The 21,342-nt window shown below is 52.7% G+C and overlaps 5 protein-coding genes across 5 annotated transcripts; 4 read left to right on the forward strand and 1 right to left on the reverse strand.

Moving 5' to 3' along the window:
• Nucleotides 1–8,966: 8,966 nt before the first annotated feature.
• Nucleotides 8,967–10,531, reverse strand: J4E83_005389 (uncharacterized protein; the record flags this gene model as incomplete). Its single annotated transcript, XM_049332308.1, has 2 exons — nucleotides 8,967–9,918; nucleotides 10,008–10,531. The coding sequence occupies 2 exons, from the start codon at nucleotides 10,529–10,531 to the stop codon at nucleotides 8,967–8,969; spliced, it is 1,476 nt and encodes a 491-aa protein (XP_049188759.1).
• Nucleotides 10,532–11,185: 654 nt separating this feature from the next.
• On the forward strand, nucleotides 11,186–12,277 carry J4E83_005390 (uncharacterized protein; the record flags this gene model as incomplete). Its single annotated transcript, XM_049332309.1, has 1 exon — nucleotides 11,186–12,277. One exon carries the CDS (start codon nucleotides 11,186–11,188, stop codon nucleotides 12,275–12,277), a length of 1,092 nt encoding a protein of 363 aa, XP_049188760.1.
• Nucleotides 12,278–13,999: 1,722 nt separating this feature from the next.
• On the forward strand, nucleotides 14,000–15,111 carry J4E83_005391 (uncharacterized protein; the record flags this gene model as incomplete). The annotated part of the gene is made up of 2 exons (XM_049332310.1): nucleotides 14,000–14,006; nucleotides 14,069–15,111. 2 exons carry the CDS (start codon nucleotides 14,000–14,002, stop codon nucleotides 15,109–15,111), a joined length of 1,050 nt encoding a protein of 349 aa, XP_049188761.1.
• A 1,053-nt stretch (nucleotides 15,112–16,164) lies between these two features.
• On the forward strand, nucleotides 16,165–17,445 carry J4E83_005392 (uncharacterized protein; the record flags this gene model as incomplete). Its single annotated transcript, XM_049332311.1, has 3 exons — nucleotides 16,165–16,749; nucleotides 16,797–17,193; nucleotides 17,243–17,445. 3 exons carry the CDS (start codon nucleotides 16,165–16,167, stop codon nucleotides 17,443–17,445), a joined length of 1,185 nt encoding a protein of 394 aa, XP_049188762.1.
• Nucleotides 17,446–17,898: 453 nt separating this feature from the next.
• J4E83_005393 (uncharacterized protein) lies at nucleotides 17,899–19,668 on the forward strand (the record flags this gene model as incomplete). Its single annotated transcript, XM_049332312.1, has 1 exon — nucleotides 17,899–19,668. One exon carries the CDS (start codon nucleotides 17,899–17,901, stop codon nucleotides 19,666–19,668), a length of 1,770 nt encoding a protein of 589 aa, XP_049188763.1.
• Between the last annotated feature and the right edge of the window lie 1,674 nt (nucleotides 19,669–21,342).

Here is a 21,342-nt window from a genome sequence, read left to right on the forward strand (position 1 = left end):
CTTCTGAGTCGACATGCATAAATCCCTGTCCACCACCGCTCCGGCCCGAACAGTTCCTCCCACTGACATAATGTTGCACGACACCTCATCAACCGTGGGCACAGACAACATACCCTTTCGCGGATGCACTCCGCTGCAGTTGCACGTGTCTGTTCGCGTGCGCGTAGGGACAAAGTTTCGGCTGACTACACCCACACCAGGCTAAAGAGGTCGCGTTCTAGAAGACTTCCGCTTCCTCCGAACGTGCAGCAATGTGGACACAACCACGCGGCTACTGCGTGCTTCATGCAGCCAGGTGGGTTTCTTCAGCCTCGTCAGTACCTATTGCTGCAGTGCGCCCACCCTAGTGCTGTCTCCAAATCACCTTTGGATCCGGCTACAGTTGTGGCTCATTTCCCTAGACGCATACACCTCGTGTCGGTACCTTAATGCCAGGGCAACCCTTCGAACGCCCATCCTGCTTGCATGCGGCACAGCAAACTCCTGACGCAGCCCCCTATGCGTTGGCAGCCAATCTTCGAGCAACGGTATTCTACCCACAGCTTCCCCGTTCCCAAGGCCTTGTTGCTGGTTTCGCACCCGCGAAGGGGTACAATGTCTGTCCAGTCAGTGGTGTTACGGCTATCGATCGCTGCTTTCCAGTGTCTTGGGTGTCAGCCCTACAGAAATGCGCTCGGGCGGCACAACCATTTCGAATACCATGAACATGAGGATCACGATGAGCTCCGTCCTTCGCAACTCTCGCTTAACACAAGGATCCATTAATCTGCAACAGGCGGGCGTCAAGAGCCCCTTGGTGGTCCCCCGTTGTCTTCATTGGCTGGATCGTCATCCCGCAATGCTAACTACCGAATGCATCACATCCGGAAACTCCAGTCTCGTACTAGCGCTATTATGCATCTGAGGACCACCCACAGGACGTGAAGCACTTATCTTCGACATTCCAGCTGAGCTCGCCCTGCGAGCAGTGCTTTTGCCTATTGTTAGCGCCATCGGAACCAGAGCCTGTTGACACGGACTACATATAAGAGTGTGTGGCGTTTGAATAACGTCCCGCCCAGAGTGGTCCTGCAGTGTCTGGACTCATGCCGCGGAAAAGATGCTGGAAACCTTCTCCCCAGAACCAAATTCGGGGAGTCGATTATGTCGCCATTAACGTGGCTGAAAAGCCTGACGAAAACTGTCTTTACATCCCTACATCGCTTAGGTGCAATACCTCCACTTCATGCACGTCAGCTATGGATATCCCAGCACGTACGATTTCGGAGGGGTTGCAGATGAATTCCTGTATCCCAATAGTATGCATAGTCTAGCACGGGAAAAATCGTGCTGATCGCTGTATTGACGGGCAAAAGAATCGATGATTGTGGCTTGCATATACCCCGGAAAACTGCCAGAAAAGAGTCGAGGCCGGTATTGAAGGAATGATCGCCCATACCCTGTCCATATTCTCATAAGTGGAGCACACCGCCAACGTGATCACGAGTACACCATGCAAGGGAAGGATTGGACAGATCTCTGCAGCTTGCACCGGGGTGGAGCATGTAGATCATGGAATTAACGTAGGCTTCTACAGTCTATCATACCAGGTGATTAGTCTTCCCCTTGAATAGGGAGTGATCTAGTCTCGACCCGACTCCGATCAGCCAGCATACGGCATCGCACTTTGAGCAATACATTGAGGTCAAAAGGGTCTTCAGCAACTTGCTGTAAACAACTATGGGCAACCACTTTGATAGCCTTGTAACAGTCACCTAACATCTAGAACACGCTCGCACTCCAACGATAGGTGGCAAAATCAGGACGAAGTACTCTTAGGGGCCGATCGTTTCCTAGACAATAGCAAAAACACAGATGGTTGGTCCATCAGGAACTCCAGGCAATCTCCTTCATCAAGCCTATCTGTACCGATGAGAAAGTAGGATAAACGAATCATCATCGACGAAGACTTAAGCAAGAAAAGATTAGTTGATAAACAACAAACCCCCACCTTTCCTGACCCATACTCGATGAGTAAAAGGTCAAGAACCAACAAAACGCAGCTTTACCTCATAGTCCACGACTCAAGGGTTCCTGTGCCACAACAAGTAGTCTACAAGTGATTTCAACACCCTAGAACTCATCTCGTAGAGTAAGAGTGAGACTGACATTACCTACATGTCGCATCGATGGTATTCAGCGGAAAAGTATCGGCCTGCAGATTTATCCAACGAATACAAAGAAGGGAAGAACAACAACAAGGAAGAGCAAGCTAGCGATGGTTTCAAGGATGGCGTTTGATGCATCAAGGGCAGGAGTGGCGTCTCGGTTCTGCGCAGGCATTGTCGTCTTGCAGCCGAGATGCAGTGGTGTAGGCAGAGGAAGACGGAACAAGTGATGCGATGTGAACGAGGGCCCAGACCCAGACTCAGGCAGCATGCGAGATGGTTGTTTTGTGTGCCCACGAACAGGCTAACGGTGCCGTTGGTTGTTCTACGGCATATGTGTGCAGAAGATGGGGGAAGGAATAGATGGTGTTCTTTTTCACAGCCTGGAGCTCTCTTGCTACTGAGCCAGTCACTTGACTAGCTTCTGGTCTCGAACACTCTCCATGCGAGAACGGACGCACTGTAGACTTGGGATAGTGGTGTGTAGCGAGCGCAGTCGGATCTGCATGGACCCGCGTAGCCCCAGATACTACCAGCATCTCCGCTGCGAAGAGCGTAAGTCTATGAGGGGCGAATGAGGGCGGTGGCGACTCACCGTGTTTTGAACGGAGTGTGAAGGCATAGTACCAGATCTATTGGCTTGCTTGTATACGGGGTTTGTGTCCACCACAATACGGCTTTCGCTGATCTCATTGAAGGTATCTTGATGTGGCTTCTACCAAACAGAGTACAGCCTCACTCATGCACGTCACAAAAAGAGAAGTATGTTCTATGCAGGTGTCGACATCCTCCAGTCGAGGCATCATCGACATTAAGTCCCACTAGATCTCACTCGTTCTGGCGATCGAACAGGAAGGAGGCAGAATGAGGGCGAAGAAGAAAGACACATAACCACAACCGCAACCACCCGGGTTATCATCGGGTGAACCCCCAACACTCTACATACTCTCAGCCCTAGCTAGCCCGATATCAGCCAACTGTGCGGCACGTGCCGTGCATGGCGATCTGCCGATTCCCAACCATGAAACTATTGGACGGAAGGCTACTTCCTCGAACGCCCCAGTGGCGATTCTAGAAGAAGCTGAAGGTGTCGTGCATGAAGGATATCGTAGATCGGGTGCTGATCGACGGGCACCGATGGGCGTTGCCTTTTGCTTTTTTAAGGCAGCATACTATCATTTTGGTATAGCTTCGCAAAAGCAAGTCCTTCACTTGACCCTGGGGATAAGAGTTTTGGTGTCGTTAAGGTCTAGTGTAGCGTTGTACTACGGGCTGCTGTGCGAGATGCCATGTGGTGTGTGAGTAACATGGATGGGCCTGTGGATAGCTACAGAAGTCTGCTTACGATAAGCTACACATGCTGACCCTTGCCATGTCATATCAGCAGTGACTTTAGGCGTACCATACTTGATGCTGTATGTAGCTTCCCGTGCTTGTGTGGAATACGAGGTTCGGGTAGTACGGCGCATGCGGACATGGATTCGGCTGTATGCGCAGTTGTCTGAAGGTAGAAAGGAAAGATGATGATCAACGAGCGGTTTTCTTGGATTTGGAGAAGAATCTAGTACAGCTAATCTGAACCACCTTCTTTTCTTATTGGTGTCAATATGCAAGCTCACTACTGACCTGTTGGAAAACATCCAGCCCGACAGCCTCATTCCACATCCAAAGCTCGTTCTTTCCCTTTCCCATATCCCCTATAGATACCCGCCATACCCGCCGCTCTCGCTTCACAGCTCCTCACATGTCTCGTGAAATTGTCCTTCCGCTTCCACTCCTTGTTCGGCGTCGGACATCCGGGTACAGTACACCAAGAACGCTTGTTAGACCGAAATAAGTCTTCATGTACTGTATGTTCGTGGCGTTCGAGATCGGCGCGTACCCCAAAAGGGCGCAAACAGCCGGGGATGTCGCAGACGTAGCGGAGATTATGTTGGCGGTTGTAGTGTTTTCTGCAGCGAAGTAGTTAGTGTGGATTGGATGAGAAGTGAAGGTTGTCTTGAGACTGAGAAACCAAGGAGGCTACTTACTTTTGCTGGCCTGGAGTGCTGAATACTTGTCCACAGTCTCGGCAGATTAATTTGTTGTCTGACGGGGTGAACGGTGTCGCGGGAGAGTCAGCATCTATCGACGGTGTTGTGATAACCGATGAACCCGGCGAGGGGACATGTGTGGCTGTCGAAGCAAAACTCAAGTCTGTTCTTGCAGAATCAGGCGTGGACTTGCTGGACTGCGGACTTGCTGTGACATTCGCGCTCCGTGGTGAAGACGTTTTAGGCAACAAAGCACGTTGATGGTGACGCCGTCGTTGCCTTGAGCGATCGATATTCGTGCGGTCGCGGTTGTCGAGCGACTCGGCCTCTGAGTTGCTGGTCTCTAACCGGCTTAGGTCGCGGCCTGCTACTCTCTTGCGTGGTGCCAGATCGGGAGTGGATGCTGGAACAAATACTGGAACCGTGTCTTCTGCTCGTGGATTGGAAGAGTCGCTCGAGACTACATCAAATATCGTTTCCCGTTGGATACTGGGACTCTTTGGATGGTCAATTTGCATTTCCATCTCATCGTCTGGATGAGCTTGTGCGAGATCATGGCTTAGCGGCAAAATAGCTTCTCCTTGTGCGGTATCGATAAACGTTCTGTTACCATCAGGCGTTGGCTGGCGCATATCGAACTCGTTGTGATCAGACATTTCTGTCCCTGGAGGCAGATCAAAATCGAACGTAACGTAATCGCCGAGCCTTTGCACCTCAGTGTCCGGAGAAAGAGCCTCGATAGATGAGGTCACCTCGATAGGCGAAGTCGCGTCTAGTTTGTTCGATGGGCTGGGATGCGATGTTGGAAAAATCACGGGGTTTGGGCGAAACTCGACTTCGTGTGGATCAACATAAGCTTGTTGAGGCGGTTGATTCTGCAAGATCCCTGAACTGTTACTGTCCCAAACATTTGCAGGAGCAATATATAGGCTTGGTCGGGCTGCAAATATCTTATCAGCTGACGCTGGAGAGTAGCTAGGGCCAGACTTACCTCCGTAAAATGATGATCGTTCCAAGCCAAACCTCGTATTAATACCAAGTATCCGCTCGATGGCATTACGCTTTTCGGTCTTTGAAGTATCAAGCCCTGTTGGAATCGTCGGCTGAGACGTTGGAGTTCTATTTAAGGCCGGGTGTTGGCAATGTTGTGGATCCGAGTATTCAGGTGGTAGGGCAGCCTTTTCGTCTGCTAAGCTTGAGGCTGCAGCTAGCTCGTGTACCTCGGGTTGGGGCTCGGGTATGAGCTCAGATGCGGGCTGAGATGCGATCGATTCACTTTTGAGCTCGTGAACAATTGTCCCTCCAAGCTCGGACACGCTTGACTGCGTCTTGCTCCCCCTTCTTCTCTTCCACCAGAATAGCCAGCATGTTGCTCCAATAGCAACGGCACAGCAAGTGACTAAGACGGTTATGCCAATTACGGTTGAAGGAGCGTTGGCCGCAGGTAAGGCTCGTTTGCCCCGAGAAGGCGCATCCTGCAGAATTGCGGAGCGGACAGCGAAGACGATGGGGGCCATATCGCCGGTGTAAGGCTACTCAACAATGAAAGAGTTATTTCGAGGCAGCCAGAGACAGACCATACTATAATTATAAAGTATGCTGATAGACCATGAGGCTGAGTGAGGCATACTCATACTGCTGGGACGGAGCCAATCACAGGTGCAGGTCGCGCCAACTCGAAGGACTCCATCTTGCACAGCATGCAAATGCAGATTGCCCTCATACAATCAAGATAGATGACATGTCTTCCGCTTTCTATTGGCATATATCGTGAGAGGCGATATATTCACGCCGCCTCTTTGAACGGTTGCCCTATAATATACGTCCGGAGACGCGCAATGCCCACGTATAGCCATACAAAGGGCGCTCGACAAGGTGGATAGGTGTGTATATGGTGCGCCTCTGATGAATCCTGGGACTGTGATTGATGCAAATTGGAGTCCTCCAACTACACTCGGTATGCCTCACGAGGCTGCATGTGGGCCCATTCCGTGCTCGGCTCATAGTCTTTGGCGCAGATATCGCCCTTATGACTTTCCAAGCTCAAACTCTCGTTGGATTCGCTGTAGCAATGGTCCTCTCGCAACGCTGCACATGTCGTGTGAAGTTATCTTTCCGGGCGTATGTCTTTCCCGGAGTCGTACAGTCCACGTTTGGGCATCGAAATAGTTTCGCGGGAATGACGTGAGTATCATATCGATGAACGTTATTTTCGTGCCGTTGGAGGTCTGCCCGTAGCCCGAACCTTGAGTTACAGATTCCGCAGCAGTATCGGAGGTTGTGTTTACGATTCTGGTGGTTTCTGACAAGTCTTTTGTTAGTATGAATGTGAAGATTACTTGTGCATCAAGTCTACGTACCTTCTCAAGCCTGATGTTCGAAAGCTAAGGTGACATAGAGGGCATGGGAACGCCATGTCAGTGCTTATTTCAGTTGATTTCGAAGGATTCAGTGAGGTTTCCGCTGTCGTCGACACGCTGGTCAATGACGAAAGCGGCGTTGCTGGCGAAGGAGACCTTATCGCGCCGCTATTCGTCCAGGCGTGAGAACTTAACGACAAGGCGACTGTGACGTCATCGTCGATGCTGCTTGAGGGCTCATTCGCCGGTACAGTCGCAGCAAAGTTGATGAGTTCAACCGTTCCAAGCTTTTCTAAGCACCACTCTTTACTCTTGAAAGGTGAAGATTCTTCAGACGTTGTGACAGGTATTATATCATCTGCTGAAATTTCCGACGTACTAGACTCCAGGGTGGGTACTGTATCATCTGAAGATTCAGCATCGATAGATCGACGCCCTATCAAAGTGCCTCCGGGATTAACTGTTGTGGGTGGGGTATGTAGATCCGGAAGAGATTCGAAGCTGCTCGTATCTGGGCAAAGCGTGTCAATGGCGTCTCCGCAGTTCGACGATGCTGCCAGATTTGTGTCGTAGTTCGTTCCTCTGCTTGTGTTTTGTTTCCAAGTATCCTCGACTGAGTTTGACAAATGAGCAAATATAACTGGATTGGGCCGGCACTCAACTTCCCATGGATTGACATAGGCAGCAAGATTACTTTCACATCTCCGGAGAGGAGATGGTATTGTAGGCATTCCATCCATAGGTCTTCTTTTGAGCACGTCACGTCTACCATTCCAATAGCCGAATGTAGATTCTTCAGGTAATTGCGTAGGTTCAAAAGAGCACTCAGCTTCGGGAATTGGCATTCGAGAGCCCGAAGCTACACAGGCCGGGGCTGCGGTGACCCATGGTTCTTTCCCTACAGCAGTGTAAGCTTCACATCTCAAGTTCTGTTAGGTCATTAGAGCACTTACGGCCAAGAGATGTGATTTCGTGCAAGTATGCAGCATCGTCGATACCCAGAACGCGTTTCGCATCCACCACGACTGGCTTTCTATCAACTGTGGATGATGTATGCGGCGACCATGCCCCATCGATACTGTTACCCCTTGAATCATTTCCTGGTATCGAAGGTGATCTAGGAGCGATATTTGGAGTGAAGTGCGGTATGAAGACAGGCTGCTGAGTGAAGGGCGATAGCGTGACATGCGAGTTTGGTAGTTGAGCACTAAGTGGTAGCGCATACAAGATCCCGTGGTCACCTTCTGCCGAGAGATCTGAATCCGTATCGCCATAGTGAACCTCGTCTTGTAAGTGTAGCGGCTGTCGGCCCCGTTCTCGACCAGCCGTGTAGAGATCCTTTGCGCGTGCATGTCCTTTCTCGGCCTTGTCCACAACCGAATTAGATACATTCTTTGCTTTCGTAACTATGTGGCTCCCAAGCAGACACGTCCAGAAAATGGCGAGGAGGAGAAGCACACCGACGATGCATCCGATAACAATTCCCGTGATTGCGCCACCACTGAGATCTTTTCCAGTGGCGGTACGTGGCTGAAGCGATCTCAGCGCATGTTCGATTGTTGGTAGAACAATCATGGCGTGTGGAGGGTGGTTGATGATCTCTAAGCTAAGAACATCCGTGAAGCGTCCTCACGGTGTTGGGGTTATAACAAGGCCAACGGGAGCTGGAGGCATAGTGACGGGGTTCTATACATCCGCCTTAGACTGCCGGAAAGTTGCTATCTCCAGGAAGATTCTGCGATATCATCTAGAGGATATGTGAAGGTCTGCATGCGGCATAGCACAAGGCTGAGAAGAGCTGGAGGCATACTGATTCCGTCAGGGCTTGTCATTGGACAATCCACATATTGCCGCCATACTTCAGCCTCGTGGTATCTGAACGCGGTCTTGAAGCACTAAACGTGCCTCCAGTATGCTTCGACTAAACGGCCAACATTTGTTGTTATGCATCGTGCCTTCCGGTTTCGCACCTGATGGGAGGGGAAACCGCGACTGAATGGGGGACAACAGCCCATGGACTGGCAACAGCATCGTCGGCCGTGTTGGAAGCAGGCGAGCACTGCGACAGATGCCGGGTAAATGCCGCTGGGTCGATTCGTGCTGCAGAGGTACCAGACACAGAACACCACTCTGGCACCCGGAAGGCGGGAGATCGACGACTAACACCACTAATTGCTTTTGGCCGAAACTAACCGCATTGTCTCACCTGGGCAAGTCACCATCGCAGGTCGAAGCTGAGGAAGGAACTAATCGTTGGGTATCGAATATGAACGCCGTCTTTTCACGCGGCTCTCCATAATGCGAGCGTAAACTCCTACGAGCTAACAAAAAAACCAATAAAGCAGCAAGGCATCAGGCTCCTAGTTTTGCACGGCCTCGGTTTCCAAGGGCTGATCTTCCAAAGCCTGAGTTTCCAAGGCCTCTACCTAATGAGGCTTGATGCTGGACCTGGCGAGCCACAAGGCCACGCTCTCCTTTGCGACTTCACTGCCCCATACGCCATCGGCTCCTCCTCGTCGCCATTCCTCGCCAGACACGTCTTCGCCGCCACCTCGTGTAGCCTCGCCGAGTAGCACTTCCAGGTCGCGCTTCTGGCTGGACAACCAGCGCTTGAAGAAGGCCACAGGGTCCTTGGACATGCTGGTGAAGAAGGCGTGTTTCGCTTTCGACTGGCCAATCGCGCCCATCAACAGCACGAGCTGCTCGTCAATCTTCTGGATCTCTTGGAGAGTTTGTATGCTATCTGGTCGGCGGAGGATATCTTGGAACAGCGGCTGCATCGGGTCCTCCAGTGCTACCTGGACGTCGTACACGGTCGGTTCGGAGGGGGTCTTGCCGGAGTCGGCAGCGGGCGAGATGTAATCCTTGTCCACACGGATCGTATATTGTAGTTGGATTGGTGGGAGAGTCGTGAGGTGTTGCTTGATGAGCTGGGGCAGGTTCGGGAAGAAGAAGTGGTCTTGGCCGCCGAAGAGGGCCTTCAGCCTCGCGTCGCATGCAAATTTGCGCTCGTCGTCTTCTTGTTGTAGGTGTTGCGACCTCGCGTATTCCCAGATGCCCATGAGGACACCGGCGCGATCCTCCTCATCGGTGTCAAGCAGCTCGGCGAGAGGTTTGCTCAGGCGAAAGACTTCAGGGTTTTGGTACCGCTGTAGGTTGATCGTGATGTTAATGTTTTCGTCGCCCTTGCGCTCGAACTCGAGTTCGCTGAAGTTAGCCTCCTTCGCAGTGGGGTTCTCGGGTCGTTTCCATTCAATTTGCGTAAAGTTATCGGGTTGTAAGCTCTTGGCGCGGTCGAAATCGATGTTGATGGACGTGAAGTAGTGCGAAAATTGCTTGGGCTTTGCGGCTGGCTTCTTCTCAGCTCCGTCTTCGTCCCTAGATGCTAGTCAGTCTCGCTGTAGGGTGTGGAAACGCGAACGGCAGGCGCTCGAACTGGCGCCGGCGCAAGTAAAAGGTCGACATACATAGCATCGGCGTCCTTCTCCTCGTCCTCGTCCTCCTCGAGGCCTTCGTCGCCGTCTTCGTCGAGCAGGCGGCCTTGGATCTTCACGCGGTATGTCGCGTTGTTCTCGCCGTCAAAATCGAAAGCGTCTGCGTCGAGGCCGGTGCTCTGCCAAGGCTGGTTTTCGGCGGTGTTTGATATCCATATGCGCATGGTGCCGTAGCGCGATGCGCGCGAATGGTGTTTTGAGTCCATGACATCCAGCTTCTTGCGCATCATGGTCGCATCCAGCGTGCGCTCGACTTCGCGCAATTCCTTGTAGCGGGTCACGGCATCGCCGATGCACACGTCTTCTACGCCCTCAGGGATGTTCTTGTCGGTCGGGTTCTTCGCGATTCGGCGCATCTTCTCGCGGCGTTCAGCTTCGGCGCGCTGCGAAGCCTGCATGTTGGCGTTGTTGTACTGCGGTTGCGCAGCCGGGTGCGGAGCGTGGACAATGGGGCCTGGGTTGCGAAACAAGTGAGCGAGGTCGTTCCTACTAATCATCGTCTTTTACGGAAGGTATGCGCAGGCGGTCGGTGCGATGGGGCGTGTTGGGGAAGCTGTGGTTGGCAATGGGTACTTACCTGGTCGCCGGGATGGCGTAGCTGCATTGTGCTGTTGCGGATAATTATATCCCCGTGCCTGATAGTTCGGTTGCATGGTGCAAAGTGTGCGAAAATGAACGGCAGCGAAGTTCGCGATGAAAGCGCGTCAGTGGAGATGGAAGGTGGATAGGATGGTAACTTCTTCGAGACGCGTCGAGGTTAGGTACGACTACGTGCATGCACGGATACTCTAGCTCCCCCTATAGGCCATGCGGGGCATCACCCCCACCCAGCCCTCGACTGCACAAGCTTTTCCATCTACTTCCAGCCTCATCGACATCAGAGACCCGCGTGTGATGTAAAATAGCAGCCTTCAAGAGGTGCTTCTCGCTGCTATTGGGGCCCCGTCTCATTCACTGCTTCAGCATCCGTCTTGGCACTCGTTGACGCTCGTTCAGTGAAGCGATCTAGTATCCTCCCAGTTTATCTAAGCGTCATTATCGCTGTCCCCTGTTCTCCTTCTTCCTTTCTTTTTCTCCCATCTGCACCTAACAGGCAAGACCAGTCGACACCCAGCACTCTAGTCCTTGGCGTGAGTGAAGAGAAGGAAAGCATGGAGAACCAAAAGTCAAAGCAACCCCTCAGAAGAATTACCAACGTGCGTATACCGGATAAACCGTCGTCGACACTCTGGGACATCACGATCAACGATGGGAGAATTGCTTCGGTAGACAGCCATGTCAAGGACTCGGACGGGCGCAGTGAAGACACGCTAGATGGAGGCAATCGCCTCATAGCGCCGTCGCTTTGTCATGCCCACATCCACCTTGACAAGTGCTTCCTCCTGCAGGATCCCAAATTCAGCGACTTACAAATCGAGAGCGGCGACTTCACCGAAGCCATGTCGATGACGGGTGAGGCCAAGTCAAGGTTTGAGGAAGATGATCTCCTGAGGAGGGGCGCGCGTCTTATCGAAGAGAGTATTCAACATGGTGTGACCGCTATGCGGGCGTTTGTAGAAGTGGATGGGGTGGTGCACACGAAATGTTTGGACGCAGGTCTCAAGCTGAAAGAAATGTTCAAGGATCGCTGTGAAGTGCAAATCTGCGCGTTCGCCCAGCTCCCGCTATTCTCTGGCCAAGACGGGGGTGAGGAAGTAAGGAAGCTGATGGCCAGTGCTGCCTCGTTGGAGAAGGTGGCTGTTCTCGGAAGCACCCCATATGTTGAGGATGATGAACAAAAGTCCAAGGATAACGTGAAATGGATCACGCAGTTAGCACTTAAATACCAGAAGCATCTAGATCTCCATCTCGACTACTTCCTGGAAGAAGACAAGAAGCCACTGGTCTGGGATACCCTGGACATGTTCAAAGAGCTCAAATGGAAAGAAAAGGCGGGAGACAGGCAAATTACGCTAGGACATTGCACCAGATTGACGAGATTCCGGAACGACGAGTGGACGCATCTGCGACAAGAAGTAGGCGACCTGCCAATCTCTTTCGTAGGCCTGCCGACCTCCGACCTGTTCATGATGCGAACACCAGAGAATGTGCGCGGGACTCTGCCGGTCGTTGAACTCATCAACGAGTACGGGTTCAATGCTGCCATTGCCGTTAATAACGTGGGCAACGCGTTCACACCGTACGGGAACTGCGATCCTCTGGTAAGACATCTCGCATACATGCTCATACAGAAATGTCGCTGAAACCGTGACTAGAGCATTGCATCACTAGGTGTCGGTCTTTACCAGGCTGGTACAAAGAAAGACGCTGAACTCCTATATGTAAGCAGCCGTTCAACACCCCGTTTGCTCATGCTAACCATGCAGGAAACCGTATCTACACGGGCAAAGACCGCTATTGGCTGCGATTCGACGTCTCTCGCCCTAAAGCCGGGTCAGCCTGCCGACTTTGTGTTGTTCGACCGAATGGACAGTGGCTGGCACTGCAGAAAGAGCGTGGTAGAGGTGGTGTATGATGCCGGGAATGCTCGCCAAACGGTTTTCGGAGGCCGGTTGATTGCATCGAAAGATACGCGAACGTAATGTATGAGGGCTCTTCAGTGGTGCTGAATGAGTTGGTGACACTGGAGGGGAATTTCTAGGATGCGACCTCATACCGAGTGTCTCAAACGTACGTATGAAAACTTCACCCACTCCGCGCTTTTTAGTCTGAGCATATGCCTGTCGCTTTTTATCAGCTGCCTTGGATTGAATCGTTGAGTAGGAGTGCAATATTCTTCCGCAGTCATCGCGACTTCCCTCAGATGCAACAGTCGTCCCAATGGGGCCTAGGAGACCCTGCTTGTGACACAGTATGTGCAAACAGCCCACGAAGACTCCTAACCGCGCACGTCCACTCACTATACAAACGAGCGATTTTACGTTTCCGCGCCCGCGAGACCGAAAAGCGGTGGACGACACGCGCTCACGTGTTTCATCTTCACTTCACCGGAAGGTGCAATCGCTGCTAACAGACCAGACTCGGCTATTTGAGGACCGAGCGCCTGTACCACGAGGCTCCAGCACCCATCAATTCTGCAAATATCTCGCATCAACGCCGGTATTGAGATTGGACTGAAGGTTGTGGCCAAGAGATAGTGACCGTGCTGCCGCCCGGACGAACGTCATGGAAAATCTCGACAGCGACAACATGCTCAATAATGCGCATCAATCGCTACACCCAACCGAAATGGTGCACTCCGGAACGGTCAACGGCAGACACGAGCACGTGAGTCGTGGTCATCAACCGACTATCGGGCAGGTCGTTTACATATTCCTGGACAACATCAAGGTGCGTCCACCATATACCAGAAAAAAACTGAACAGGCCTAGAGCCTACATCGACGCTAGGTCACCTATCTTGTAGGTTTTCATGTTGATGTAGGCTGCAGACCCGTTCGGTTTTTTTCTTGATTGACGTGCGTCGTTGCTTTTGCACTCTCCATCGAGGGTCATCATCATCACATACATTCCCGTAGCATCAGATACTGACTATCGAAGCTCCGATTCGGTGAACATTCGACTGAGGTCATCAGCATCTTGAACATCCTTGGTACATTCCGAGCTGGAGAGATGTCGAAGAAAGACACACTCGTTGCAATCAGGAACACGCTCGGAGATCACGCAGACCTCAAGCAAGATCTTCTGAACATCCTGTTTCACAGAGAGGCCGACTGGGGTAAGTTTTGACTATACGAAATGCTTGTGAGACATATACTGACATCTTGCGTCTACTTCCAGGCGTGGGCGACTTCGACTTTGAGTTCCGCCAGCCACTCGAACGACCCAGCCCTAGCCCTCAATTCCTGCAGCCGGCTCATCAGCCTCAGATGCGCTTACCCCGAATTTCTCCACTATGGCACGAGGATGATCATACCTACTATAGCCAGCCTTGGTCTTCCGTCACCAACGGTCCGATGCTCCATCATGCGCAGTCTCCCACAGACAATCACTTCAATGCGCCAGCAATCTCTTATCAAACCCAACTGTCTCCAGCTCTCTCGATAAGCAAGGGAAAGACTGCCACCGCTAGCCCATCTGTGCTTGGAGTACCCGTCGCTGTACCCATCGGCCAGCCCATCGACGAGATGCCCCCTCCATTAAAGAAACGTCGTCGTCGTCAAAGCTCAACAATCCAAGCTAAGGCGAAGGAGGAACCAGGAGAAGAAGATGCCGAGATCGCTGATCGACTCTCAGTCCCAACCCAGCCAGAAAAGAAGATCAAAGAGGCAAACACCCTGTCGCAAGGAATAGGAGGGCCCTACATTCACAGTCTGTGCGGCAAGGGATTTTCCGGCAGGTCAAAGGTCAAGAAACACCACTGGGGTAAGAAGCTTGATGATCTGGAGACAACTAGCGGTTGTTGGGCGAAGAACAACAAGCCAGACGTGAGCTGGAACGAGCATCCGAGCTGCAGAGAGGGCGTGGCGCAACGAAAGCCTTCATCGGCGGTTCTGAAACCGAGTACGTTGACCCAAGAAGCCCCATTGGTGCCTTCGATGGTACCTACCTCTGAAGACCGCAACCATTCTTTTGCCGACACTTCGCGGCTCCGCCAAGAGATTGAGCAGCCTATCGAAAACAGGAGCTCTTATCATTCTCATCGGCTGCCTGCCCGATCAAGTTTCGACGACCTGCTCACTGCTGTCAACGTCGCATCCGAGATCGACGCGCCACGACCACAAGGACGCATCGACTCAGTGGTCTCTCATCTCGATGCTCAGGCAGCCGCTGCTGAACAGAACAGGCAGTACATCACCAACTGGCAGAACGCTTCAGATGATCGTCGTGAGGAGTCTCTTGCATACGGTCGCCAGTACCCATACACTACACAGGGACTTGGCCTTCGAGGTGTTCACGTGCCAGTACACATGGCTTTGCCGGTTCTTGATGGATCGTATCAGTACCCTCCTCCCTCACGTTCCTTCGCCGATTCACACTGGAATGACGGCAACGAGTTGGAGTTCGACGGATCAAGGCGACAGTATGCGGCTCTCGGATCGCCGTTCTCACCTGGTGCAAATGCGGAATACCGTTAGGCCTAGCCAGATAGCCAGTTTGCGCGCTCTACTGGGACGAAAACGGAGAAGGTCGTATGGAAAATGGCTGCAAGCGTCAGCGAAAATGAAGCAGAATCCATCGAGTGCAGTAGTGGTTGGAGCCACAGAAGGAGTGTACGACTATAATCAACGAGAACACCCGACTCATGTATGTAACGGTTGTTCGTGGAACAACAGAACATGGCGCGATCTAATCTAATGTCTTCCAACATCATGTTGTATCTGCAGGATGAGGGCGTGATGATGAATGACGAGCTGCTTCGTAGAAGCATGCAAATGGGGGTGTCATTGCTGCATGCAGTATACCATCCCGACCTTGCATACACGACATGTGGCGTGGTTCAAGCTTCCGCCTCAACGGGTAAGCTCATCGGCAGGGATACTTCACCCCAGCCGCTCTCCGCGTAAACAACAAGCCATCTCCACGTTCTTCTGCCTGTGAAGGGGGCGCGTTTAGTTTTTTCCGCTATTTTCCGCGAATGGCGACTTTTGCCGGTGCCTTTTGCTAGACTGATCCTTGTCAAGTGAGATTGAGTAGTCGCGCTTCTGAGAGCTATGACGACCGAGGCTTCGAGCTTGCGATGGAGCTGGATGCCTCATGATACAACACGAACGAAGAACAACTGCAATTGAGAGCGACAACCTTGTGCGACAGCTGATCGTCACGCTCCATGGCACAGATGTGACTAGTATGCAGCTTCTGTGAGCTTACGCGGGCCGATTTCGTCATAGCCGCGTTCCTGGGGAAATTGACATGGCCTTCCTGCGGGGAAGAAGCGCACGTTCGCTACCCTCGAGCGGCGACCCGCACTTTCCCCAGTACGAGCCCATTAGCACCATAGACCCGGAGGCTGGAGAAGTGAGAATATGCGGGATGGATCCTAGTCACAGGATCGTGGAACGGTAATTACGCCGGTAGCCTGTTCGTCTATAGCAGTATATAATAACCCTCCGCCCGTCAACCCCGTACTCTTCTCCACACCACATCACATCACCTCCACTTCTCAACTCGATCGAGCTTGGCAAGTCACGATGCGGTTCTCAAGTGCACTCCCCCTCTTTGCTGCGACTGCCCTCGCGCAGTACAGCACCCCGCCGACCAACTCGAGCTCGTCCGGACCTGACAAGGACGGCAAGTACGAGATCTCGTCTGAGGGCATTCGCGGTCACTTCATCCCATATGGCGCCTCCGTCTCCAACTTATTCGTCATGGGCAAGGACGGTGTTGAGCGCGACATTGTTCTCGGCTTCGACAACGCGACTGCTTACGAGGGCGAGGTTCACCCCCATTTGGGTGGTGTGCCTGGCCGTTACGCCAATCGCATTCGGAACTCTACCTTTTCCATCGACGGCGAGCAGTTCTTCATCGAACCCAATGAGAACAACAACAACAACACCCTGCACGGTGGACCAGATGGATGGGACTACCGCAACTTTACTGTTGTGGCGCATACCGAGGATTCCATCACCTTCTCTATTGTCGATCCCGACGGCAAGGAGGGTTTCCCCGGTGAGGTCGTGAGCTACGTTACGTACACCATGACCCCCAACACCTGGAACATCAAGATTGTGGCGCTTGCTACCACCAAGAAAACGCCCATCATGCTGACTTCTCACGTAAGTAGATAAACTTCTAGTGTATAATGCGATGCTAATGAGAGTAGACCTACTGGAACTTGGACGGATTCGGTAACCCTGAGGATGAGACCATCTTCAACCACACTTTCCACATCCCATACTCTGGCCAGCGCATGGATGTAGACGCTATCCTTATCCCCACCGGTACTATTCTTCCCAACGAGCAATACTCTGTCAACGATTTCTGGTCGGCTCCTAAGCAGATTGGTGCCAACCAGACTGCGCCCGAGCTCCTCGGCAACTGCGGAACTAACTGCACCGGTTACGACAACTGCTACCTCGTCAATCGCGACGAAGCCGAGGCTCTCGACTGGCGCAACTCTGGACCTGTCGCTTCTCTGTGGAGCGAGTGGTCCGGCATCAAGCTCGACGTCTACTCTGACCAAGCCGCGTACCAGATGTACAGCTGCCCCGGTCAAGATGGTATGTGAGATCCGCAAAATTTTCATAAAATCGCTAACAAAAGTGCCAGGTACTCTGCCTATCAAGTCTACCCAAGGTGCTGAGGGAAGCAGCGGCTACGTCCCCAAGTACGGCTGCGTCGTCATGGAGGTTCAGGACTGGATTGACGCCATCAACCACCCCGAATGGAGGCGCGAGAAGGAGCAAATCTTTGGTCCCTCCAGCGGAGCTTACACGCTCGAGGCCCAGTACGTGTTCTCTACCACTGAGTAGATTTCGCATTGCCGTGACGAAAGAGCGGAGCCTTGGATAAGGCGACATGATACCACGTGCGATAGTATAATTAGACACCATTTGAGGATGTCGTAATGGTAATCCAGGTTATTTCCTGCTTCACATCGGGTTTTGCTTTGCTTTGTTTGTTGTGACACTCCTTTTCGTCGGTCACCATGGATTTGCAGTCACCTTGGATTCGCGGTCACCTTGGATTCGCGGTCACCTTGGATTTGCGGTCACTTTGGAGTTGCGGTCACTGCGGATTCGTTGCCATCGTCGTTGCCTACGTCCCTGTCCATCTCGCCGACTGCTCCTTCCTTTACTCCTTTACCCTCACCAAACAACTCGCCATCTTGAGAGCGAGAACTTGCTATCCAAAGACAACCCCAAGGGGTCGTCTATACGACTCTAGCTAGCAAGTTGCTCAATCCCATATCCCTCACCTTCACCATGGCTGGCGGCCACAAGAACCGCAGCAAGAACCGTCGCAAAAATAAGAACAAAGGCAACGCCAAAGATGCCACCGAAGAAGGCCCCAAAGTCAGCGATGAGGGTAAGGCAGAAAGCTCACAGCCGCCCGCACCCACTAACCTCAAGTCCCCCATTGACCTCCCCGAGCTCGACACGCCTAACACTACTTCATCCCTGAACTTCGCATTGCGCAAATTTACACCTCAACTGAGCACGACTGACATAAAGAAAGCGGGCATCGAGACAGGTCCCCAGACACCAGTTGTGAACCCACCTCCACCTCGATCTGGCTTCGATGATTGGACATCGCCAGAGCCTGATGTGCACAACAAGCCCGAACCTGGTCCCTCCCAATCACGAAAGAGCAAGACGACTCGCGCTTTAGGTCTTGCTCGAGCCGCTGACGCAGCAAAGAGGCTGCACCGCGTCTTGGGCATAGCACCGCCAGAGCCGTTCGTTATGCCGCCTGACATGCCGGAAGGTCTAAAGGAAGAGTTCGAGGCTGGATTGGAGGAGTATGGACTTGATAAAAAGATGCAGAACCTGGGGCTGAATGTGCTGAGTCAGGCGGCGGATATGCAAAAGCCTCTACCGGATAAGCCGCTGTTTCCTTCTCCTCAAGTTGAGGCAGAGACTTGGGATGAAGGAAAGGGCAAAGGTAAGGGTAAGCAGCCTATGGCACCGGTCGAAACTAACGTCGCCCTCCACACTCCATCAGAAGTAGAACCTTCGTCGTCCAAGAGGCCTATGTCTGGAGGCGACGATAAGATCTCTGGTCCGGCACCCAAGGGTTCCCGTGTAGACGATACAACCGGCCTACCAACCCTTCCTGAGTCATCTTCATGGGATATCGATTTCCCCGGCTATACTCCCGCGCTCCTCACCATCCTCCTGAACTGGTCCTTCACAGTACAGTCATTCTACCGGCGCCTTCCAAACCCCAAGGCATTTCGTGCCCATGCCTCATTTCCCTTCCCCGTCACCGCTCCGATCTACAACCACCTCATCTCCGTCGGCTTCTACGACACCAGCGTCGTTCCCCACAAGGAGATCAGGTTCTTGGGTCCAGGCGACGCGGCTGAGATTGCCTACGCAGAAGTCGACGTGTTCCGCGGCAAGGAGGAACGCGCCGCTTTCGAGGAGCAAGAGCAAAAGCATACGAAGCTCGAGGAAATGAAGAAGAAGCTGAAGCTTGGACCCGGGTACCGTGGGCCGGGAGGAGAGGCGGCCCGATCCCAGGACCAGTTCCATCTTGCCATCCATGGAGAGGGACGGTGGGCGTATGTCCTGATCAAGGGTTACCCCACCTCGCCTGAGGACATCGCGCCGCCGCATATCATGCTGGCGTGGCACATCTCCGCCGTCACCGATGTGTCGAGTTGCCTGCACACCGTCTTTCCCGAGAAGGATGCTCCCGCTCCTGGCGACCAGCCCATGACCCCGACATCTTCTAAGCAGCCACTGAAGCCCTTTGCTTCCCTACAGAATCTCGTGAGCGGAAGCCGTGGCCAGAAGCATCTCCATCGCGAGATCCACTCAGCCTCGAGCACTTCGGAGCTGCCTCAGGTGGATGCATCGAGCATTGGGCCTCAAGAGGGTGCGCTCACGTTGAAGAGGACGGTCGCCAAGATGGAGAAGGCTGGAAGTATACCGCTTGTTGAGGGCTTCCGGGTTGACGTTGGGCAGTTCAAGGGATGGCTGGATGCTGTGGATAGGGGAACAGGCAAGCTCATTGTTTGGAGGAAGTAGTAGTCTACGACTCTACCATCCATGCGCCGGTTGCCTAGATAGTGGCGCCAGTGGCTTGCAGTACGAGTGGGCGAAGGATTGAAGTTGGGTTGGTCGTTCGGAACAGATGCTTCGAGCGAGGACAGTGTGTGAACTTGCTCTCGATTGATACAGCAACCGCTTGAAGCTAGTCATCGTTCCGTCTTGGTGGCTCCGTTCTAAGTACACACTATTAGCTAAGACCGACCCATGCATGAAATTTACTTCTGCCCCAAAGCTATCCCAAAAGGCGTCGCAATCGTGAAGCTCTTGAGGCCACTAGATTGATAAAAATGATGCAGTTCGCTTACATCAAAGTGAGGCGTGTCACTGCGACACATGGTGGTCCCTTATCCAATGGTTCACGTGTTTCCTGAGCCGATACAACACGGCCTCTTCGTCCATCGTAGGCAGGCCACTTTCATCAAGTCGCCTGTTAACGTCTTCTGCGAGTTCCATTCGAACATCTTCGGGAATATCCATCCAGTAGCGGAGTCCTTTTCTGGGGATCTTTTCCATGTTTGCATTGACCGCCTCGCGAAGTACTTTCTGGGAAGTGGGTTAGAACATGTGACAACGCTCCGTGTCACCGAGCGAATGCATGACATTATACTTACATAAGGGAACGATCTCTGAGCTACCTTCTCCCAGGCTTCGTACTGATCTGCGACTGTTATCGGTTAGTATCGATAAGCGGTATGTGCCCCGAGTATGCATACAGCGCTGATAGTGGCGCAGTTCTGGTAGAACCTTTGATACACGCCACTCGATCCCTTCATCATCTACAGGAGGAAGCCCTTCCTTCACTACAGACTCCCTGATCGTTTGAATCAGATACTCCTTCTCTTTCGCGGTGAGCTCGGTCAATGTGGAGCGTGTGAAGTCTTTGCAAACTGCGAGTGAGACACGCTGCGAGAAAGTTAGCACTATGAGCGCGTCGCGACACCTGATTGAGCGAGATTTGTACCAGGAAGATTGGCCATTGTTTCTCAGATAGCCCCAGAGTTTCTCTGACGGTGCTTCTACTCATGCGCCGTGGGATATGGGTCCCGGTTGCCCAGAGAAATGCCGTGATCCTCATTGCGCGGGTTATCCAACGCGCAAGGTTGGCAACATCGCACGGGCTAGATCAACTCGGAAATAAAAAGATTCCGGTGTCGTGGTATCCGGTCTGCTCGTACTTGGGTCCAAGGCTGTCGTGTGGCGGTATGGTGTTGGAGATGTGGGGAATGCATGGCGGCGTTCCATGTCGCGTTTGACAGAGTGCAGACATCATGACCCTTGCATTAGCCTATTTTCGGACCACGCTAGCATCCTAGCGGCAAAAAACAATCCGATCCACCACACAGCGTCGTCGACTTCGCGCGCAACACATGATGGCCCCAATGCGGCGTCAACTTATCTACGATCCTCCAGTCTGAGAGCCTCACCGAGAGCCTCAGCCGCTTATCGCGCATGTTTTATCGAACTTAACCCCCGTTCCGAGGCGGGGCGGTGCCCGCTGCAAGGTACCATGCCGCATGTGTGTGATTGGGGCCAAAAATGCAGGTGGCAGGCAGCATATTTCATGCTCCGTCCTTAGAATCCTTCCTGATACCTGCGTACTTGTTCAAGCCTTCCTTTCTCTGTTTCGTTTTTCATTACTGCTTTTCAATT

Source organism: Alternaria metachromatica (assembly GCF_023757995.1).
Source record: "Alternaria metachromatica strain BMP 0045 chromosome Unknown scaffold_10, whole genome shotgun sequence".
NCBI classification, from domain to species: domain Eukaryota; kingdom Fungi; phylum Ascomycota; class Dothideomycetes; order Pleosporales; family Pleosporaceae; genus Alternaria; species Alternaria metachromatica.